This window comes from Gracilinanus agilis, chromosome 3 (genome assembly GCF_016433145.1).
Source record: "Gracilinanus agilis isolate LMUSP501 chromosome 3, AgileGrace, whole genome shotgun sequence".
NCBI classification, from domain to species: domain Eukaryota; kingdom Metazoa; phylum Chordata; class Mammalia; order Didelphimorphia; family Didelphidae; genus Gracilinanus; species Gracilinanus agilis.
This window is the reverse complement of record NC_058132.1, coordinates 255,449,055-255,472,467: the sequence shown is the minus strand read 5'-3', so window position 1 is coordinate 255,472,467 and position 23,413 is coordinate 255,449,055. Positions and strand designations below refer to the sequence as shown.

The 23,413-nt window shown below is 37.7% G+C and overlaps 1 protein-coding gene across 1 annotated transcript in view; it reads right to left on the bottom strand.

The window, feature by feature from the left end:
- The window catches only part of STK39 (serine/threonine kinase 39), a 315,180-nt gene that overhangs the window by 33,662 nt on the left and 258,105 nt on the right, over positions 1-23,413 (bottom strand). Inside the window, exon 19 of the mRNA XM_044669100.1 lies at positions 18,782-18,850. Within this exon, the coding sequence (XP_044525035.1) occupies positions 18,782-18,850 (69 nt within the window). The remainder of the gene's footprint in view (positions 1-18,781; positions 18,851-23,413) is intronic.

The window sequence follows — 23,413 nt, the reverse complement described above, 5'->3', positions numbered from 1 at the left end:
CAAGGCAAATGAATTTTAATTATTCATTGTTTTTAGCTATAAAAGTCCCTTCAATTCTATTTTTGCCAATAACCAAGGGCTGACTCTCTGGGTATCAATGTCCTTAACAGTAAAATGAAGAGGTTCCATTAAATGATCTAATTGGCAAAGTTTTGGTTAACTTTTAATAGCTTCTGATATGGTGACCAGGCAGATAGGCTGTCTTATCACTATCCTTGACATTTATGAATGGGGCTGATTTTCTGGAAAATTTGAAAAAGAGAGGCCTATTTATTTAGTTCATTTCAGTGTTATTTACATCTAATCAGTCATCACAAATGAAGTTTTAAAATTTTGGGGCAAGAGCTTTAATTTAAGAATATGAAAGAAGGAATATGCCATCAATCATATATTTGGGACATGTTTAAGTAAGTACAGTGTTAATAAAGAAACTATCTTGATCAAATTCTGCCCAACTAGATGGAACCCATGTCTAAACTTAACACTAACAGAATGTCAAGAATGTTTAATGTCAAGAATAAAGCCAAAGTTCTGAGAACATAGACAAGGATGATGGTTCAAATGACAAGTACAACAAATATGAACGAACCAAAGAGTCAAGAAAAAGCAATAATTAAAAAAAAAGAGAGAGAAACTTTTAACACTCAACAGATGATGATGAAACAAGGAGCCAACCTAGCTGTTGACAAAATATAGCTGTACAATCACATTTAGAGCACCATCTCATCTTAACAAAGGTATGACTGCTTTGGGGAACAAGCCAGAGAAGAGGACAGTAGGAAGTTAGCACTTGAAGAAATATACAGGCCATATACAGACAAGTGGGCAAATAGGTCCCATAGGAACTTACTTATAGACCAGACATTTTGGCAAGATTATGCAGAGGATTTATTTCTGGATGACTGAAAGTTCAGACAAACATATATTTCCTAAGAGTTCATCTACTTATAGAGCCACAATGAATTTTTCAAACGTGCAACCAATTTGTAGTTGCAGCTGAGGCTTCATTTTGGCACTAGTCAGGAAGGAATATTGGCATTAAGCTTTTAATGAGAAATGGTGAGATAAAAATGATGAATTCATTCCTACATAATGTAGTAAAAAACGATTACACATCCAGCTTTGTGTTTCTCAGACATAATTCTGGAATGTAGAAACCCCTGGAATACTCATTTATACTTGGGCCATAAATCTGAGAAGCTCTGTAAAAGTTCAATCTTCAACTTTCAACAGTATTACACTTCTGGATACTGGAAAGCAAAAATGTTCATGATATTAAATAACCACCTACACCCGTGTCCAACACACACACACACACACACACACACACACACACACACACACACACACACACGAATCACATAGGCATTTAATAAAACATATGGAAGGCCTCATAAACCATAGTAAAATTACCAAAGTGTGTAGTGTAAACCAAACAATAGATGTTAGAACAGTTAATCAGAAATTTTTTTTTTTAATCCTGGGACTCCATTCTAGGAGCATAGGGCCACAACCAGTAGGCAACGGGTCACATAATCGCTCAGGGTCACCCAGCTGGGAAGTGTCTGAGCCCGGACTTGAACCTAAGACCTTTCGTCTCTAGGCCTGGCTCTCAATCCACTGAGCTAGCCCAGCTGCCCCTACTTTAGGTTGCAGTTTCTTTAGCAGATGTAGTTTTTACAGGGTGGGGTTGCTAGCCCCACGCCCAACCCTCCTCCTTTTTCATCCAGGCTAGGGACCGTCCTTGGCCCAGGAGTGGTAAGGGTGGGCAATAGGGGTCAAGTGACTTGCCCAAGGTCACACAGCTGGAAGTGTCCGAGGCCGGACTTGAACCTAGGACCTCCAGTCTCTAGGCCTGGCTCTCAATCCACTGAGCCACCCAGCTGCCCCTAATCAGAAATTACTGGTCACAAATTTCAGGAAGATAAAAGCAACCATCATTTAGGAGGGGATCCTGAAGCTTATGAACATGATAAAACCATAAAGAATTTCAGGTAACACCCTTAGCAAAATAAAATTAATTTATATAAAGTACCAGTGAGTTTCCTGAATGTGGCAAATGCTTTAGAAATGCTTATATTTTTCTCTAGGTGAGATTTGTCCCTGATTTAACTCACCACTAATCCATGCCTTCTCAGTAAAATTCTTAGTTAATTTCTCTCAAAAATTCTCCAAAGAGGACCAACCAACAAATATTTCTGAAGTCCTACTCTGTTCAAAAGAGAGAAGAGGTGGAGATACAAAAATAAAACTGAAATCTACTCAATAGGCAGCTGGAGGGCCTTCCTCTAGAACAGTGATTCCCAAAGTGGGTGCCACCACCCCCTGATGTGTGCTGGTGATGGACACAGGTGCATTTATCTTTCCTATTAATTGCTATTAAATTTTTTAAAAATTAATTTCCAGAGGTATCATTTTCACCTATATGGATTTTTTCTGGTATGTGCTGATATTGTAAACCAGTGTTTCCCAAAGTGGGCACCACCGCCCCCGGTGGGTGCTGCAGCGAACCACGAAAGTGGTGATGATCACAGGTGCTTTTGGGAGTGGTGAATAACTAAGGGAGCGGTGATAGTATGTGACAGGGGGCACTAAGTAATATTTTTTCTGGAAAGGGGGCAGTAGGCCAAAAAAGTTTGAGAACCACTATAATGTAAACATATACACACCCAGAAGATACTAGTTCAATTTCTTCAGTTCTTGAAGTCTTACTGTGAATGCTACATGTAGTCTGGAAACAAATGCTTACTCTAAGAAAAACAACTTTGATTATGCTACAAAAGAAAATATTTCTTCAGATAGATTCCCCAAAGGCTAAAAGTCTTGCTTTTACCTGACCATTTTTGGTTTACAGCTTAGTGATGAACTCTTATCAACACTAAGAGATGAAAGTGAAAGCCAAGGGAATACAAGCTGGTGCCTAAGACATTAATGAAAAACACAGACAAGCTATTCTGCAGTACTACAACTATCTGTCCCATACCAAAGCACACTGCATTGAGGAAAAAGTTCTATCCATTTCCATACATGCCCACCATATGTACATTACAGCCTTGTCAATAACCATTTTCCCACTTCCCAACAAAGCTGAGATAAGAGTAAATGTGAAGGATAGACAGGTTATTAAATAAACTGAGTTTTATGAGATTTTGATATTTATCTTTAAGGGTTTAATCCATATGAAAATTTATGGAGACTGGAAGTGTTATTATTTCATATTTAGTAACCTGGAAAAATATTGTACGTGAAGGGTATTGATTAATGTGCAAAAATGGGTCTCCATAGGAGACTCTTTCCTGTTTAACATTTATCCAACATAACAGTCATGCTTGTTTATCAATTTTTCATAAGATACAAAGACAAGCTGTAAGCTAGACAGATAGCAGAATTAAAGTATCAATAGCTGAATCTCAATATTTCAATAGATCTATTATCTCACTAATGGACCTCACTTTGCAGATCACAATTCCTCTCATTCTATAAGACAATGGTCTGTGTTTTCCATCAGTCCTCTCTAGGTGGTCTGCACATTGTGCCGTTATCTTCCTCTAAATTTCTGGGCAGTATATAATAAGCAATAGTGCAGCATATGAACTGAACGTTGGGTATGCTCTGCTCTAGCTACATGACCAAATGACCTTTTTTGGTCATATATTTCTCTGAGGATATCTTTTACATAGCTCCTTGCACACAAAATATTACACTGTATCTTATGTAAAAATGTGCTGAAAATGACAAAATGATATTTAATGAGAAGTAACATGACCTTCATTTTAGCTATAAAAGTCGATTTTATAAAATGTAAGTTGGGGAAAACTCATATTTGTCTGCAGCTCATATGGAAAACATCCAAGGGCTGTGGCTACCCAGAACTCCCAAGGGACAAAAGTGTGATGCATGTGCTCAAAAAAAGATAAGCAAGCAAACAGAAACAAAAACAAAACAAAGCACCACATTTTAAGAAGGATATTGATAATCAGGAAAACATTTAGATGGATAAACAGAACAGTGGAAGAAAAGAAAAATAAAAATGTCAATAGCTAGCATTAATATAACACTAAGATTTGCAAAGCACTTTATAAATATTATCTGACTTCATGCAAACAACCCTGGGATGTAGGTGCTATCATCATCATCACCATTTTACAGATAATACGGAGGCAAATGGAGGTTAAATGGATTGCCGAGGGTCATAGAGCTGCTCTAAGGATGAATTTGAATTCAGTTCTCCTCTCCCTAACTTCAGGTTCAGCACTCAATCTACTTCCACCTAACTCCTTTTCTAAGGCCTAGAATTATGTTATGAGGAAGAGAAACTGAAGTCATATTTAACCTAGAGAAGAGAGAATCTAGAAAGGATTCAATAGGCAACCTTCAGATAATATTAACTTACTTACATCAATAGATGCTATTACCATTAACTAAAAAAGTTTAACTGATATAAGCCAATCACCTCACTGAGAACCTTCTGCTCCGCATCCCCTCCCCCAAAGTGATAAATACCTTAGTCAAAATAAACTTCATCTTCTTGAGATGCAAAGAGAAAGAGTTTAGGGCATAACTCTTCAGTTAAATGTGATAGAGGAAATTCAGATGGAAGATTACAAAAGGTGACATCCCATAAGACAGTGACAAGTTTACAGAAAGCTTATGAAGAAAGCCAATGATGTGAGATTGTTCTGAAATCACTTAACCTGAAGGCGCATAACAGAAGGGAAGTGGGCCAGATCCATAAAGATTTCTATAATAAGCTCTTTTCTCCATGGGGGATGCGATGTGAGGAACGGAGTAGCTGCACAAAATTATAGACTCTAATATACTACATGAGAAAAAAGAAATGGTACTAAAGAAAAAAAGATGGAGAATATAGCTGAATTAGACCAATTACAAAAAAAGAGGTCGATGCTATGGATAATACAATATCTACTGACTGATCCTCAGAATAATTTTCCTAAGGGAGAACATCCAAGGCTTGGGGAAAATAATCGAGCTTTTTATTATTATCCAAAAAGCTGATCAGAATAATAGTATTGAAGATATTATAATGACATAACAAAATAACAATATTAACTCATGTGCCTATTTCCTCATTTCTACAAAGTTTTTTATGAAAATAATTTATATATCAATAGAGGGAATAATTGAAAAAGGTCTGAAAAAGGAATGGACAAATTTTTGCAAATGATATTCAACAGTAGACTACACTGTCAGTCACATAACTGACAGAAGTATGCAGAAAATACAAATTCCTATTGTGTATATTGTTTGACAGCTACAAAAAGTTTAAATCTATAAAGCAAAATCTGTAAAGCAAAAATCATTTAATAAACTCTCAGCTAAAAAGGTGTTTTCCATGTTAAAATCATAAAGATTCCTTGAATGATGCAACAAATAATTTCTTGATGGTCGCATTATTACTGTCGAGATAGGCATGAAATGGGCAAATCTATGCTATTGTCCAAATTATGATATACAAAAATACGAAAAGCTCAAAAGAATCACTGCAAGTAGACAATGAACTAGGTGAAGAACTGAAGATGGGGGAGGTTAAAGTGTATTTGGGAAGTTGTGTGCAGAACTTTGCAAGAACCCAAGTTTCTCCCTAAAACAAAAATCCTATTTTTTTTAATGGTAACCAGTACTCTTTTGGTAATTCTCATATGGCTACAAATCACCGAGTAACTTGGATTCCAAAGAATAAAAACCAAAGAATTAAAGTTGGAGGATAACTCATAGGTAAAACAATGAAGAAACTTAACAATGAGTTGAGTAGCACACATCCAACAAAAATTACATGGAAGCAACAGCATATAGGATATTATCTAAGACCTATTACAATTAGGAAAATGAGGTAGTCTCATCATGCAGTGAGGGTGAAGGCTGATGCCTGGGGAGCTGGCATTTCCACCTACGTAAGGTCAAGAGATCTAGAGGAGGGACCAGCCATTTGAATGGACCTGATATAGGGGCTTTTTTAGAGGACACAGAAAAGAGTTCACAGTCTGAGAAGACATGGATGATATGTGATTTGTGCACTGGGATAGAAGACCCACACTGAAAAATTCATGGATCAACTTAATACCTCATAGGACTGCTAAAGATGACCAAGGGAGATGAAGTTTTTAAACTATAAATCCCAAAGAATAAACTATTATTATAGTATTTAATTGTTTGGGTTAAATTGTTGTCACCAATGCAGAGAATGTTTGCCAGCTCTAACCCAATTGCTATTATTGAGTCCAATTCCCCTGTTCGGGAAGTATGGCAGAAGCACAGTCCTGATCCTAACACTGGAAAGCAGACATTGAAGAGAGAATGGGCTGGGGTGTGTGCTCAGAAACCTCCACTGGCTCACTAGCCGCCTCGTAAAACACTGGCACTAAAAGTTAAGTTGTTACCTTAAGGTCAGGAGTCACTGAAACAAATGGTCCATGGCTTCACGGCACAAGCACGGTTCAGAGACTGCTTTAATTTAGGCAACTAGCCTTGCTGCAGGAAAATTAACTTGACTTCCCTTCAATTACTTTGCTTGGGATAGATGGTTTATTTGACACTTATGAATATGAACATTGTACGTACTTGGTGCAACTATAATGGTAATGGTTCTGCTTTAAGTGCAATTTCAGAATGAGCTCTTATTCATAGGAAAAAAGGTGATGTTATAGCATAGGAATATATCTCACCATCTGGACCATAGGATATGCTTGCTTTGTGTGCTATAAACTGTCACTTAATGTTAAGAAAGGAACTTGAGATTAATGTTCAAGCTTTACTTTTGCTGGGAATTCTAATTTTTCTTTGATAGAATAATTGGATGTGGGCTATTACTGGAAGGTGTCTCTGAAGTTCTCCTGATCCCCAAATATTAAATTAGTATGAATTACTTTTCAATGCATTGAAGCTTAAATGAGCCTGGGTAGTGAAATATTTAAACTTGGTTATCTCTAAAACCCTCCAGGGTTATTTTCTTGTCCCTCTGTGAACTCACTTCATATTAGAACTAATGGGAATTATATGTAGGTAGCAAAGGGACAACATTTAACGTGAAATACCCAGTTAAGCATTGTGAAGGGGAACAAGGATTATGGGGAAAATTTGTTTGCTCTTTTTGATAATATATTAAGGGGAAAAATCCACAAAGTACATCTGAGGCCCAATTTCCTTACACAGTCTTGCTCATGCAAATTCTCATGAAAGATATGTATTTCATATTGGCTCAACAGGTCCCAACTGAAGGAACTCCCTGTAAGAGTACAGATCACAACCCATCTGTGCCTCCTCATTCCCATATAAAATACACATCCCCTGTCGTCCATCCCTAGTCTCTCATGTGAATACTATGCTTGGGTCTCCAACTGCCTATTTGGATCTTGCCATCCATTCTCCATGGGGAATGCACTCCACATGCTGAGTCCTTTGACACTGGATATAGGGGACATCCACAGGCTATCTGGTCACCAAGTGAGAAAGAAGAGACACAAAACAGAAGACAGCCCTGCTCCCCAAGACAGAGTCATGGGATGCACCCATTGCTAGAGTATGTGACATGAAAGATGAACCAGCAAAGAAGACTGAGAAGAAGCATCTGGTCTTGCTGGGGAGAAAACTAAAAAAGAACCCTGTTACCAGAGAGCATCCAAGAGCAGAGTGTGGTGAACATCTACATATTTTGCTTAAAGTTCAAACATTCAGAAAAGGCCATTAAATTTCCAATTAAGAAACCACTGATGACTTTGGAGAGGATAGTTTTAATAAAGTGATGTGGCTGAGGCTGGATTATAAAGTGGGAACAGGTGTGACAATTGCTTACAATGGTCAGGGAGAACGTGAACAAAATAAGACAGGGAAGAATAAATAACTCCAGAATCTTTTTCTTTGACTGGAATTACTTGTGTTGCTTCATTCTGATGACAAGTAAAAGGGTGCAGGATAGTCATCTAAAAGCTCTGACCCTATTTCATTGATTCTTTTTCAACAAAAGAAACAGAGCATAAATATATTGTGTTTTCAATAAAGACAATGTGAACTATGATTATGGCTAAATCTCAAAATGATATAATTAGCTTATAGTGGAAAAAGATTCTGAATTTTTTGTTCTTATTCCTGGTCTCGTAACTATCCATGATCAACAAGACTTTCTTAAGAGTGGATACTTGGAAGTTTTTCTGTGCTTTAAAACAAAACAAAATGACTCCCTCTCCCAAATCTGCCTTCTTGGTCTAATGGAGATGATATAAGGTAGTCTGTAGTCTGAGTCCAAGACTATTCTAATTTTCTTGCCTGCAAAACTTAGCCAGATGCCTCAGTGGCCAACCCTGTTTGATAGGCTGGGGGAGTAATTAAGAAAGATTTGGTGCCTAAATCGTGGTAATGCAACTGAGAAAGTGAGTGTTGGAAAAACACCACTATGTTTTTTATAACTGCTGGGGGTTATCAGTTAACGACTGTTCCTCAAGACTCAGAATTAATAAGCAGTTAAAATATCCAGCTTCAAATTTAAGAACTCAAGCTTATTTGCTCATAACTAGGCTTGGCAAATACTTCTTTATTTTCCCCAAAGGGCAACAAATGAAAGGCATGAAGCCAAATTTCAGAATTTTATAATTCTGAGCACCAAGTTAGCCCAAGTCAAAGTCTAAAGAAAGAAGATAAAGAGAAAGTTAGGCACTGAGTCTCAAACAACTATAGTACATTTTGTTTCTTTGCTCTCCTAATAACCCTTAACTGAGCCATCAAAGGAATCTGATGCAGAAGAAGATCTTGAGGTAGGACTGACTGTCTCTTATTCCACATGCTGGGGAATAAGGACAGATGGGTGTGGTTTGAGATTGGGAGACTGGCATAGGTGAGCACACTGGTCAATATGTTCACAAACAAACACCTACTTGTTTTGTATTCTAGGCATCAAAACACATTTAATGGACAACTGAAAATTTAGAAGTGGATGAAAATAAACATATAGACATAGAACTGCTATTACAAAGGATCCCTAAAACACTCAAACGTTTCCATCTCCTAGCAAATGAGAGCTTGCCTAAATCTGGACTTGAATACTTGAATATGCTCCGAGATTGCAAAGAAAGAGACTTCAATGGAGGACTGGGCCTACTAATAAGATGATTTAAGGATTATAATTTCCAGCAGCTCATAAAAATTGCTTTGTGAGCAGCAGGAGTTGGCAATTATGATTTCTTTGTGCTCAAATTCTACTACAGATTGACCATAGTGAAACAGAATGCATCAGACAAAGCTTTGTCATAACAGAGTCTGCAACCAAATAGACCAAAGTAGAGAAATTTGGTCACACAGCCTTGAGAAATTAGTCTATTGATACATATATTCCCTCCTTCAAACTTCTCTCAGACTTTTCTTGGGCCTGTCTTTGGCATTCCGCCCTCCAACCCCATCTCCCAACCTCATTTATCTATCTTTCCATTACATTTCAAGTCCTTTTCAAGAAGGCCTTGGGTTGAAATCTGCTTCTGTGTTGCTAGGCCTTCACATGGGGCTCTGCACATAGTAGGTACTTAAATGTTTTATGAACTGATGGTATGGCATGGAGGGGAAATTTTTGGCTTGGCTGAGTGCAAAGCCCCGCTGTGGCAATTACCATTATACAATGGATTATAGTTGAACGGTCTGGGTTCCAAAACTGACTTTCCACTTTACCTTTGTGTTCATATTTAAGGTCTTTAGGGACTCAGTTTCCTCATCTGTAAATGAGGGAAAAGTATCAAACTCTCATTCCTGAATCAGATTAAACTGTCCTTGGGAAATGTTAAAACAAATTTTAAAAAAGTACCATACAACACAGATAATGTGAATTTGCAGTTTTCTGGCCGAAAGGGATCCATTTCTATTTGAGTCTAACACTGCATTCCAAGGTATCCTTTGGCTCTGTCTATGCTCTTAGTAGCCAGAGCTGACAAACAGGAGGCCCACACCTGTCTCTCAAACATTCCCAAGTGTCCTCTGATGTAATTGGGAAATAATTTAAAAAATAAATGAAAATACAATAAAACATTGACAATTTTTACATTTTAAAACCAAGTCACTATGTGGATCATTTAGGGGGTACTTTTGTATGGACTGGTGTCTCTCCCCATCCCACCCTACCTCGCCATTCTATTTGAACCTGACACCACTGCTGCATCACTTTAAGCAACTTAATTTTTATTTTCCTGAATCTTAGTTTTCTCATCTATAAAATGGGGACAAACAATACTTGTACTCTTTACCTCACAGTGGTATGGCATGATAAGTGCTTTATAACACTCAAAGCTCTAAGTAAATATGACCTATTAATATTATCAACAATAATAATCATGATGACTCCACTATATTCCAATCCAGTTAAAATTTTTAATGTTCTACAACTCATCAGCAAACTGAGTTAGACATTCCAATTCTCATCTCTGCCCCTTTTTACCAGCTGTTCCTAAAGCATGGCATGCCTTCCCTCCGTGACACAGGCTCATACAATCTCTCTCTTCCTTCAAGGTGGAGTTTGAGTATCACCTTCTACATCAGAGGTTGCTCATAATTTTGAGCCCTTAGACACCCTTTGCAGCCTGGTAAAGCCTATGAATGGAGCTCTTCTCAAAATAATGTTTTCTTAAATATGTTAAAAATACATAGGTTTAGAAAAGAAACCAATATACAGAAATGCAATTATTTGAAAAAAACTATACATATAAATTTTTAAAGTATGTATATATATATATATATTTTTTAAACTACATACACATACAAATACACACATAAATGAAACATTTTTTTAAAGTTGACGGAGTCCTCTGTTTCACATGGAGCTTTTCTTGATCCTTTCAACTGCTGGTACCCAGCCTTTGAGACTATCTTGTATTTAATGACTGTGCATTTCTATTTATTTTCCTTTGACTTATTCTGAGTAGACTTCTACTTATTTGTTCTCTCCTCCATTAAAATGTTGGCTTCTTAGGGGTAGGGATTGTTTAAGTCTTTGCATCTGTTTACCAAATACTGAACACAATAGCTGGCATTCAGTAGGCTCTTAATAATTACTGATTGATTTGACTGATAGTAGCAGTAGCAGCAGCAGAAATAACAGTTATCATGGTGCTGGCTGACATTTGTAAGGTACCCTAAGGACCACAGTGTTCTCTATATTCATTATTCCATTTGAGCCTCTTAGAAATCATAAACAAACAATAATGATAATGTTCATTAGAAAACTCAAGTTTTGTGAGTTATACAACAGAAATGATTCATCATCCCAGAATTCAGAATCAGAGTTCAATCAGGGAAATTATAGGTATGTTGTGTTTTAAAAGAATGATACAGAAGCACCTTTTTGGAATATGTCGATTGTCGCTCCTATGTTGGAAAATTCCACTCACTCCCAAAACTCAGATGTAAGATATAAACTCTATCCCCAGTTGTGCCAAACTGTGTGCTGGTGGTTTTCTCTCTTTTTTACAAAAGGAGGACCAAAGCCAAGTAGCTGTGCAGGTAGCATGAGACAGGCACACACAACAAAAAGACACTGTAGTTTCTGGCTCTCCTTTGTATTTCTGTTTCTGATTCAATGATGTCCTTTTACATTTTTTTCCCATTTACTACCTGAACTTTGTATATTTTTGGTGACAGATCTTTCTGTCTGGCTGTCTGTCTCTCTCTCCCTCCTCCTTCTGTCTCTGTCTGTCTCTCATTAAGATACAGACATGTAGTTGACTTTACATATATCCTTTCTCTTGAATAGTTACTATAAGGTATTTCACCAAATTGATTGTTCTCTTCCAACACAGACTACAACCCCTCCATGCTTTAATATTGGGTTTCACATTTGCTAAGGTAAAGAAATACTGATCCTTTAGGATCACAGTCCTAGTGATGAATCTCTTAGAACTTAGCTAGGTAAATCCATAGGGAACAGTCATATGGTCCATCCCTGTGTCCATACCCCAAACTCTCCCAGTTTAGGAAGATCTGTCAAGAACTTTCATTGATTGTGCTGATATAATTTAAAAAAAATTTAAACCTTTACTTTCCTTCTTAAAATCAATATTGTATATTGATTCCAAGGCAGCAGAGCAATAAGGGCTGGGCAATGGAGATTAAATGACTTGCCCAGGGTCACACAGCTAAGACGTATTTGAGGTCAGATATGAATCTAAGATCTCCTGTCTCCAGGTATGGCTCTCCATCCACTGAGTCACTTGGCTTCCCCCAAGCTGATGTAGTTTTAAAGAACTCAGGGTCACCGCCACAACATATAAAAAAGTAATGTTTTGCGTCTTTACTAGAAATTACTCAATAGAATTACTGAAAAGAACTCTCTAAAATTAATTATCACCTCCCAAAATTAAGTATCCCAAAATACTTGCTTTGAATTTTTCACAATAAAAAACTTACTCCTGAAAACTTTAAATTTGATTGGATCCTCAATTCATCTACAACTCCTCTGCATTGATAAAATTAGAGGTTCACCCTTATGAATCTGCAAAATTAGAAGAAATGATGCTCATAGGAGCACAGCTTTCATCCTGGAAGGAACTTAAGAACTCATCTAGTCTTCATTTTATAGATGAGGAAACAGAACTGGTATGCTTTGTCCTAGGCAAGACAGCCACAAAGTAAATGTGGCAGACACTGGACAACAAACTCCAGCCTTCCAACTCCAGAGCCAACGCTTTCCTGAATTAAAGTTTAAATATTTCTTCTGGCACTAACTTTTAATGGCTGACTGTAGGTTTTCCTCTTATCTGACAACCAGAAACACTTCTGTGAAGTTGTAAATAAGGGGAAATAGAAGCTTGAGAAATGAGAAACAGGACACCACAGCTGGCATCTTCAGAAGCAATCCTTAGAAAAGAGAAAAAAATCCTCAAAGATTTAGTTGGTGCTGCCAGGAAAAATATTCCCAAGTTGGCTCCCATGAAGAGGATGGTGCAAAGCAGCAATGCCTCAGTCATCCCAAGGCGGACAGCTCCTGGGCACAAGGCACCAGCCACATCTTTACTAAGTATAAGCATGACTGAAAATACCACAGCATTCAGGACATGCTGACGGGTTTTCCACTATCTGGAAAGACAACAGACTCCAACATGAAAGCGCCCAGTGAGGCTGGGTTTGGCAGAGCAGTTCAGGGGATAAGAGCCGACCTCTAAGTCTCCTCACCAGGAAGGAAGGCTCCAGGCCACAAGGCATGTTCCCAGCTCTCCAAGTCTTCCAATTCCTGACTGTTGCTAAGGTAGATGTAGTACCTAGCCCCACAGTCCCCATGTTCCATAGCCACTGGGTTTGTTTGCAGCCAGGCTTGCCTGGGATGGACTATACCTGAACCACTAAATAAAAAATAGGTACAATTTCAGTACTTGCCTCAGATGCTCTCATTTCCTGAATAGTAATAGGTCAGTTTTTTGTTTTTTTAAACCTTATCTTCTGTCTTAGAATCAATATTATGTATTGGTTCCAAGGAAGAAGAAAGATAAGGGCCAGGCAATGGGGGTTAAATGACTTTCCCAGGGCCACCCAGCTAAGAAGTGTCTGAGGCCAGATCATAACCTGGGATCTCCCATATCCAGGCCTGGCTCTCCATCCACTGAGCTACCCAGCTACTTCTTGGTTGGTTTTTTAATTAAAAGCTGTCATCACTCTTTAGTATGATGCAAATTTCTATCAACCAGACTGTGCAGTCCCAACTTAGACAACCATGTGATTCTGGGCAAGTCACAAAAACAAAACAACCCCCTTCCCACACATTAAAAAAAAAAAAAACTAGTATCATCTATGTATCACCTTTACACACACACACACACACACACACACACACACACACACACACACACACACACACTTACTTCTGCCTTAAAGAGTAAAAAGGCAGCTTTAATGCAGACCTGAAGACAGAGGAGACCAAGTATAACAGCAAAGCAAAGAAAATCCACTATTTCCTTTTCAGATATAATATACAATTCAGAAGAGACGAAAACATAAAAACTGCTTCAAAAGTCTATGCCAAGCAATAATTGATCCAGGAAAAACTATCCTTCCAACCAACTAAATTTCCTTTCTGGAATGCAGTGAGAAGCAGGCAAGGGGTATAAATGGTTCCCTTCCTAAAAACTAAGGCTTCTTCTTATGTAATTATAATGACCAAGGGCAGCCTCAGAAAAGAGCTGAGAATTTATACAGCACTTCATTTATACATTCATACAGCCCTTTAAAGGTTTGCAAAGTGCTGTACAAGCATTATCTCATTTCATCTTTGCCACAATCCTGGGACTTATGTACTACGTTTATCTCCATTTTCACATTTGAAGAAACTGAGGCAGACTGAGATTAAATGACTTTCTACGGGTCATACAGCTAACGAATGCCTGAGGCTGGATCAGAATTCAAGTCTTCCTGACTCCAGAGTTCTGTACCCTTTGCTACCTAGTTGACTCATCTACGTTCCCTCCCCCTTCTTTGTAAATTTGGGGATACTCTTGGGCAAGGCTATGTCTTGGCTGGTTTTTCAAAATTGCTTTTTTTCCCCTTTACCTTTTAAAGTCTTTATCATAAAGGATAGATTGCTCAAAATTCAGGGCAAAGGAGGGATGGTACATTCAGAAATGAACATCATGTAAAAAATAACTAAGTCCAGTAAAATAAGGAGAAGAACTAGCATTCTACTTTGTGGCAGGCACTGTGTTATGTGCTTTACAGATATGACTTCATTTGATCACTCTAACAACCATGGACAGGACAGAGCTGTTATGATTATACCCATTTTATAGCTGAGAAAACAGAGAAAGAGAGAGGTCAAGTGAAGCATCCAGGGCCACATAGTTAGGTCAGAAAATTTAAAAAAATGAGATTAAAATAAAAAAACCCACAAAGACTCTTGTAAAACTTAATAGTTATGAAAATTGCAACAATTTCTGAGTCTCCCAAAATACCCCATAGAGTACAGGGATTACATTAAATTGATGAGTGAAAAAAAGCCTTTATTAAAGATTCTCTTATACTGCCAAGCACTCTGGTGATCAATAAATGTTTATCAAAGCATTCTGTAGCTGGATGGGTCCTCCTGGTCTCATAGATAAAGAATCTGAGGTTAGCCCAGGGAGGCCTGGTGACCTGCCACCTGGGGGAGTGCAGCTGAGGGCTCTCCACCCCAAGCTCCAGGCTCCTCCTGCCATACTGCGGTGATAAGAAGAACCAGTTGTCTCTGCAAGGAACAGCAACAGGGCATAAGCCATAAAGACTCAGTGTACTAGTCTAATAAGTGAAAAGCAAATGACTTTAAAAAGGAATTTTATAAGTCAATCCAGGGCCACAGCAAAAGGCAATCCTACTATCTATTTCTAAATTTCCACTGTTTGCTGGAAATGTTCAAGAACTCAAATACACCCATGTTGATACTTGTAATAAATTAAGCATTTATTAAGTGCCTACTACCTGCCAGGCACTGAGGGCTGTCATGGGTTAAAAGGCAGTGGTGTGGTTTTGAAGGCCTACTGCCAACTGGCTTTCACCCTCTATTTTCACCCCAAACCTCTCTTCAGTAACTTTCCTTGCTAAATGCAGCCATGAGAGAACAATTTGGCAGGGCAGGCCAAGAAGCTGTCTCTTGGAAGAACATTCAAAGATGCTCTGCCTGCCATACCTTGCTCGGCAGCTCCCAGGATTTATTAAAAGGAGCAGGAAGACTCTTATGTTTCATAAAGCCTTTGCAGAAGTTGGGATGATTGTTTCCTTTGACACATTAGAGAGAGGCTAAATTTCTGCATGCTTCAGCTGAAAAGGGGAATGCCATTTATCAGCTTCGTTCAATCAGAAAGCAAACCTCTTACCAAAGCAGGGTTAAGCAAACTAATCTCCTTCCTTAACCTTTCCTATTTGGACAACCAAGGAATTTTAGAACTTGTCTACTGTCATTTCTAAGTCAAGACAGAACCATACACAATAGGCATGTTTTTACATTCCATCCTATCTCCCAGTTTTTCAACCCTTGAAGTTAAGTTCAAATTCTTTAGCCAATAGTCACTCAGGAGGGCTCGCCAATTTTTATCATTTCTCAATTATGCAAAGCAAAAAGTCTTCCTAGAAGGCACCTCTAAATAAGTACAATGACAGTTGGCTTATTACTTGAGTCTATAAGCATTGCATATAATTTCTGTTCTACTCTGTCTTTGCACAAAGGCAATCATTTCATGCCCCTATCAGTCTCCTTCGTCAATTCAAATTCTGTTTTATGGAGACATGGAAACCAAAAGAAGATTACCCTGGAGCTAGGTATTGAAGATTTTGTGAAACCTCCATTTGTTGCTGTTTCAGTAAAAGTCATAACATTCACTGGTCCGTAGCATACAGTTTTTTCCCCTGCTATTGCTTTTTTTTTTCTGGGACTTTTCACACTGTCATAAAAACTTACTTCAAGATTTTAAAAAACACAGCAAACTGTTGGAAATTTTTAAAAAGTAAATCAAACTATTTAGTGAGATAATTGGAGAAAATCAAACACCTCAAAAACCCACTAGAAATTTTATTTGTAATATTCTCTTTTCTTTTTTGTACAATTTCTGAGAAACCAGAATACATATTTGAAAATATAACTTGAACTTTGCAAGCCTTTAAAGCAACTGATTTTGTGGTACTGTCTGAGAATCCTGTCTATGAATTTTTTGTTCTTGTGCAATTGAAAATTATCTTTTTTCCCAAAGACATTTGATTCATTTCAAAAACATAATCTTCTCACCCTTATAATACCTAATTGCTGATCAGATGGTCAAACCAGATATACCATCTACTATAATAAAAAATATGAATAAGGACAAACTGTTTCTTGTCATGCGTGACAGAAGACTATATCACCATGATAACCCCATTTTAAATTACTTGAATTCAGTATCACCACATAATGAATATATGCAGACACCTGGTTATGGTCTCAAATACTGCACATAGGAAAGAATATTACTATTCTAAGAAAATATCAAAAGCGTACACACTTTTAGGAGAGTAGAAAGGAATGAACAATGAAGAAATGGAGAGGGTCTCTAGTTGTACATTATAGTTTTAAAAGTATATATGCATATGCACATTATATATTAGCTAAACAGGAACAATGAAGGTAAATTGAATTTACAGAAGTATTTGAAGTGAAATCATACGCAGGAAAGATAAAACTCAGAACTTTTACCACTCATCTCTTGCTTTCATCATGTGTTCCAACTCAAAGCTAGCTAGCAACAGTTCAGATCCTGAGACAATTTGATCTTCAAAAACATTCTTGCCAGGTAAGAGAATGGGTAATTTTTTAAAAAGATGTATGTTTGTTATTTTAAATCTCAATTTATTTTTTCCGATCTGGAGTTCAGGTGCCTGAGACCTTTGAAAGGAAATGCTTCAGTGTTCACTATGATGGCCTTTAACTTTTTTTTTTCAATTTTATGGATAAACCTTGAGGTAGCAAGGTGTTTTCTTCTTTCTTCTGCATAGATAAAAGTCTTTTACCTTTTTCAATAGACTAACAATTTTAAACTTAAAGACCTCTGAATCGAAGCTCAAAGTACAATTGGTTCATTTTCTCGGTCCTCACCTAGAAACCAATTAGAAAGCAAAAAAGAAACCCACAGGATTCCATAATGGTTAGGTAGCAGAACGAAGTGTGACAAATAGTGCATTCACTTCTGGAGAGCCAAAATCAATACATCTGCAGAAGGAATCAAATGTATAACCAGTTGGTAGAGTATGTACTCTAATGCCCACAAGAACTTGAGGAATAAAATAATGTTACTATTTGAAATGTTGAGGCAATTGATAGTTTCTTTATATTGGTTTTTTATGATATAATTTGGGTCATGCCTATGAATCATTGGATGTTGAGTCATCCCCAATTACAACTGTTTATATAAGAAAAGAAAAGATGCTCTATAAGAAATGCATTTATATCCATACACGCACAAGATGAAACATCACTTATCCAGCACTGCTGGGAAATAAGGTTTCCACATGTCACTTTTTCTGATAACTGAAGCTTACCCCCCCCCCCCAGTAAGCACTTCTCTGCCACCTTAAACCAAGGATATGGAACAGAATTTACCCTTGTCTTGATGACTCATGGTTATCATTATGAACACATTCACTGTTCTATGCTATAATATTGCCCTCAAGGGCTACTGAGCAAAATAGAGATATTAGCCTGTACATTAAAGTCCCCAGATGATTATGCTTTTAAAAATTTTGCCATTTATAGATGGTTCTTCTGCCTACTCCCTTAATTCCAGGCTGTTGGCTATCATTCCTTGATGCTGTCAGGTGCCTTTCTCTACTTTGCTTTTTAATTTGCTGCTTCTCACCTGTGGTGGGTTAGGAAACTGGAAAGGCACCCTTGTTAAAATAGTGCTTAAAATAAGAGTAAAATAAATGCTGAGGAAGGCTCTGAGGGAGCCCTGTAATGAATAGTGTTTCAGCTTTAGTGAATGGACTTTGGAATGTTTGTTTTTGCAGTGATCTATGTTACTTATTCCTGGCTTTCTGGCAAATTTGGCAAGCTGAGATGATTGTTTAAGTGACTTGTGGATAAGCAAGATATAAGTGTACATTTAAAAATGACTTTTTTGTTTTTTTAGAAATATAAATGAAACACATCTCAAGATTTGTTCCTACCACATACAAAGTAAAAATTCAAGAATTAAGAAGCTTCTATATGAAGCAAGAATCATTCCCTTATGAAAACATTTTTCTAAGCACTTCTACATTTGGCATATCAACAAACAAAGATAACACTGCATACTAAAAAGTGATTTACCTATAACTACATCATGACCATCAACCAGGCCTGCAGAGAACAGCTCCTGAGAAACGCCATCTGCCGTGTCTGTCCAAATGTGAAATGAATATGTATCAGCCATAAAATAAAAATCAATAATCCAGTGAAATCTAAAAACACATATACTTTTTGATACCCAAACTCTACCTACATATGCTTTTAATTAAATTTCAAAGTCTACTTTAGGAAGAAAATCCAAAGGGACACCATGATAAATTTTTATCAGCTATAATTAGTATCTTTTGCCCATCGATTCAGTAGATGCTATACAAAATTATTATTTCATTCTTGGTGAACCAAGAAATTTTTCTTCTCTGTTGCCTGAATTATTCACTAAATGCACTTTGGCTTAGTTATGTTATAATTGCTCCTGGTGGCATTGTTCTTCTTTCTTACCAAAGTTAATACCAGTAATCTTTCAATCCGGCTCAATCTTTAGTAACTAGTGAATCAAGATTTAAGATAAAGGTTGAATTACTAATATCTGATACATCACAGATTTGGCACAAATACTTGATAAGACTCCCAGAATGAGTCTCTTTAATTTGTCCTATTAAAGATTTATTTATCCTGATACTGATCATTTGAAAGAAACAGACTCATACATTTTCTTACAAAACACAATAGGATAAAATAATTAAGCCTCGGGTGATGTCTGTAGCTAGCAACTTTCTTATAATGAGGGAACTGAATGAGTTGGCAAGAAGAGAACAAAAGTGATACAGCTTTAATACACATTAAATTCCTGGGGATGCCAAGATGGCATATCCTAGATATCCTAGAAACCAATAAATATGATCCACTTCAATAAATATACATTTTTCCTACAATGTGCTGGACCCTTTTGGAGGTTCTGGGTTAGAGAGGAAGGAGAAACAACAGGGAAAGGGATAGACCTCAGATCTAAGAGGCAGAGTGAACTGCCAGTGAGGAAACACCTTTTACCAAGGCAAAGCAATCAATATTTATTAAGTACATACTATGGGATAGGTACTGTGCTAAGCACTGGAGCAGCTAATTCTCTGCAACTTATAGTCTATGGGATTTTCCTAGGACACAGAGAGGTTAAGAAACTTTTCCAGGATGATAAAGCCAGTATGTGTCAGAGGTAGGACTTGAACTCAAGTCTTCCTGACTCTGAGTCTGGCTCTCTAACCCCCATGCCATAGTGCCTCTCAAAGGAACAAATAAGACATTTGCCTTCATGGAGGTTAGTCTAGTATCTGCTCATATAAATCATCCTAACGAGTAACACTTCTGTGCTCAAAAGGCTTCAGTTACACTCCCTGATCTTGTCTATATTGCACTATTTTCTCCTGCATTCAGGACTACGACTAACCGTAGGGAAGAATACAAGAGCAGGCAGAGATGACTAGTGAGGAAGCCACAATGTCAGCATCTTTTTGGACTCTAGAGATATCAGGAGTCTCCAACATAGGCTGGGCTATATCATGCTGGGATGTCATTGCACCCATGGATGTGTTTGTGTATATACATATAGTGTGAGGGCAGGGGAAAAGAATGTATTAGAGGGCCAACCAGGATACTTAAAACTTTAGATATCTATCTGAGAAGGCAGCTAGGTGGATTACTGGATTGAGAGCCAGGCCTAGAGATAAGAGGCCCTGGATTCATATCTGGCCTCAGACACTTCTTAGCTGTGTGATCCTGGGCAAGTCAATTAAGCTCCACTGCCTAGCTCTTACCACTCTTTTGCCTTGGACCCAATACACTACTGATTCTAAGATAGAAAATTAAGACTTAAAAAAAAAATTTTTTTTTGTCTTCCCACTCTAACATCTCTTCCCCACTACCTACCTAATTTTCACAATTGGTTGTTTTAAAAAGTAGTTTTAATATATATTTCTTGTACCTTCTGCTTACAAAATTGACAATTACCTGACATTTTGTTCATTTCTTTTTTGAATGTAGAAGGAAAAGACTGGAACAAAGCTTTTTAATCTGGGGTCTATGAATTTATTGCTTTATAATATTTTGATAGTTATTTCAAAAGAATTGATTTTCTAGGTAATCCTACATATTTTATTATGTTCATTTAAAAACATTCTGAAAAGAAGTCCACAGGCCTCACCAGTATGCCAAAGAGTTCTATGACACTGAAAAAAGAACTTTTGGACTAAAACAGTGCAAGAGGATATCCACCAGAGCATGAGATGTTTGAAGAGGTTCATCCTCGGCCTCCTCCAAAGAGGGTTTATTAATGGAAGCATACCTAACAATAGAATAATTAACTATGAAAGTAGCAAAAAATCTAAAGGGTGCAACAGAAAATACCACCTCCTAGTTTTTATGTCTTTGGAAGCCAGCAACAGCTTAAAGAAAACAATTCTCCTGAATCCCTGTGCCTGTCATATGTCACGATGTCTTGCACATAGTGGGTGCTCAATAAATGTTGTCTAGTTTAAAAGCACTTTGGTCCCTTACCTTAATCACCCTTGAAATTATGCTGAGATTTTACAGCACAAAAAGGTTGAACGATGGGATATTTTAACAGAGCAAAAAGGAGGGCTAGTACTGGAGTGCAGCCAAGGCGACTGACATTCACAAATGGCTGTGAATATCAGCACTGCTAAGCACTGGGAGAGTCCTATTAAAAACTCTGAAAAGCGGCAGGCTGGCTGCCTGCATAGTACACTCCTCTTGCTTTTGTGTGTTCATGACCATGATTCTGTGAAAATACTGCTCTCCTCCCATCAGATATCAATGATGAGATATGGCAAGATGGTCCCATGAAATACAGGTCAGAATGAAGTGATTCTTAGTGTGCTGATGAATTCTGGCTTTAAAAATAAGGTAAAAATGATGTATATCAAGACATAGGCCTGCCCTAGCCTAGGAACAGAGACTTCGAGACCCCAAGTAACTTGCGACTCCAGTGGGGGAAACAGCTGGTCCCTAGCTGAGAAGGAAAGGTTCCAATATCTCCTGGCTCTGGGGAATGTCAGCTAGTTCCGCTTAGGCACAACAAGAGGCTAGGTGTCTCTGGGAACAAAAACTAGAGCATCAAGAGAGTTTAGTGAGAATAGCCTTGGAATAAAAAAGATCAGTAACGGCCTACCAGACTGGGCAGCAAAATCTAGAATCTAGTTCTTCATCAAAGTTTAAAGCAGTTGAAACATATGATATATAGAATTTACTTTGGGGAAGAATTTAGAAGGAAGAAGAAAGTAGGATGGTGGGAGAGTGCTGTTTGTGGGGTCAGAAAGACCTGGGCTTTGCATCCTAGTAGTGACCAGTAGCAATCCTGAACAAGTCACTTAACCTCACTGAGTGGCAGTTTTCTCATCTCTAAAATGGTGATTTTAATAACATCTACTTTACAGAGTTACTGCATATAAAGCTCATATAAATCTAAGCTGTTATTGGTAAGAGAGAAATGGAGCAAGGTAAAAGAACAAATAAACTTCTGAATTCAGAATGTGAAGGTTTTTCAGAAAATGCCCAAGTATAAAAAATGGGAGAAAATAGCCTTGGGAGCCAGCTAAGGAATACTTTTTAGTAGCCAGGGAATTGAGGGATATGGTTAGGCAGAAAAGGTTTAACTAAGGCTTAGTCTTAGTTGAGGGTGAGATATCCTGAAGTCATTGAAACTGAAAACTGAAAACTACCTAGAGAAGGCTCCTGCGTCAACTCTATGATCTTATCCATTCTCAAGGCTGAAAAAGCAGATTCTGTAGGGCTGAGAAGGGCAGCTCTGGCCAGTCAGGCCATAGCAAAGAAACTGGAACTATCCTCACATTACAACCACAATAGAACAGAAGAAATTTAGGCAGGAAAGAGCTAAGGAGAATAGTGCATACTTTTCTACAGGTAGGTGATGAAGACCAGCACTGAGTGAGCACTCTAAATTTGTTAACCTTTTCATCTGTTACTTCTCTCTAACACCAAAATGTTTCCCTGAAGTGTTTCATACTATGTCTTTTAAATCACCTATAAGATCAATGTGCTGTCCCGGGAAATAGCAACAGGGGCTTGTTATTGTTTCCTTGCCAAGAGTTTAGGACACCATAGAAATCTAAGAGAAAAAACGGCAGCTTGAAACCTGAAGGAGGCACTGATGACACAAGATGCAGGCTTAGATGCTAGTAATAACTACAAGCAAATGAGGTCTGCTGCATGCCATGATACTCATGAGGGATGGTAGGGTTATCAGTTTAGAAATGGAAAGGATCTTGGAGGTGGGTGTTTTGATTTTCTTTTGTAGGTTACTGCTCATGATTACAATCTGGGGGAATCATTTATGAGTATCTTTGCAGATATCATTAAAGTAGAAGACAGAATCTTCTAATGTTCACTTTTTACTTGTCAATTGTATTTTCTTTTGGCTTAGATATGGGATTCTATTAGTTAATTGCCAGTGAGGAAACTCCCTCTGTTAATGCAGATCATCAGCAATTCTTTCGGCAACTAACCGTCTTAGGAGGTAGAGGCCTGAGAGAAAGGTGTAGGGATTTGTCCAGAGTCCCAGGCAGGAATTGTCAGAAGTAGGACTTCCAGACTCCACTGACATACGGTGCTCACTATACCATGCTGCCTGACACCATAAATATGGACATGCAAATAAGTAAATTATTCTTGTGTTCAGTGCAG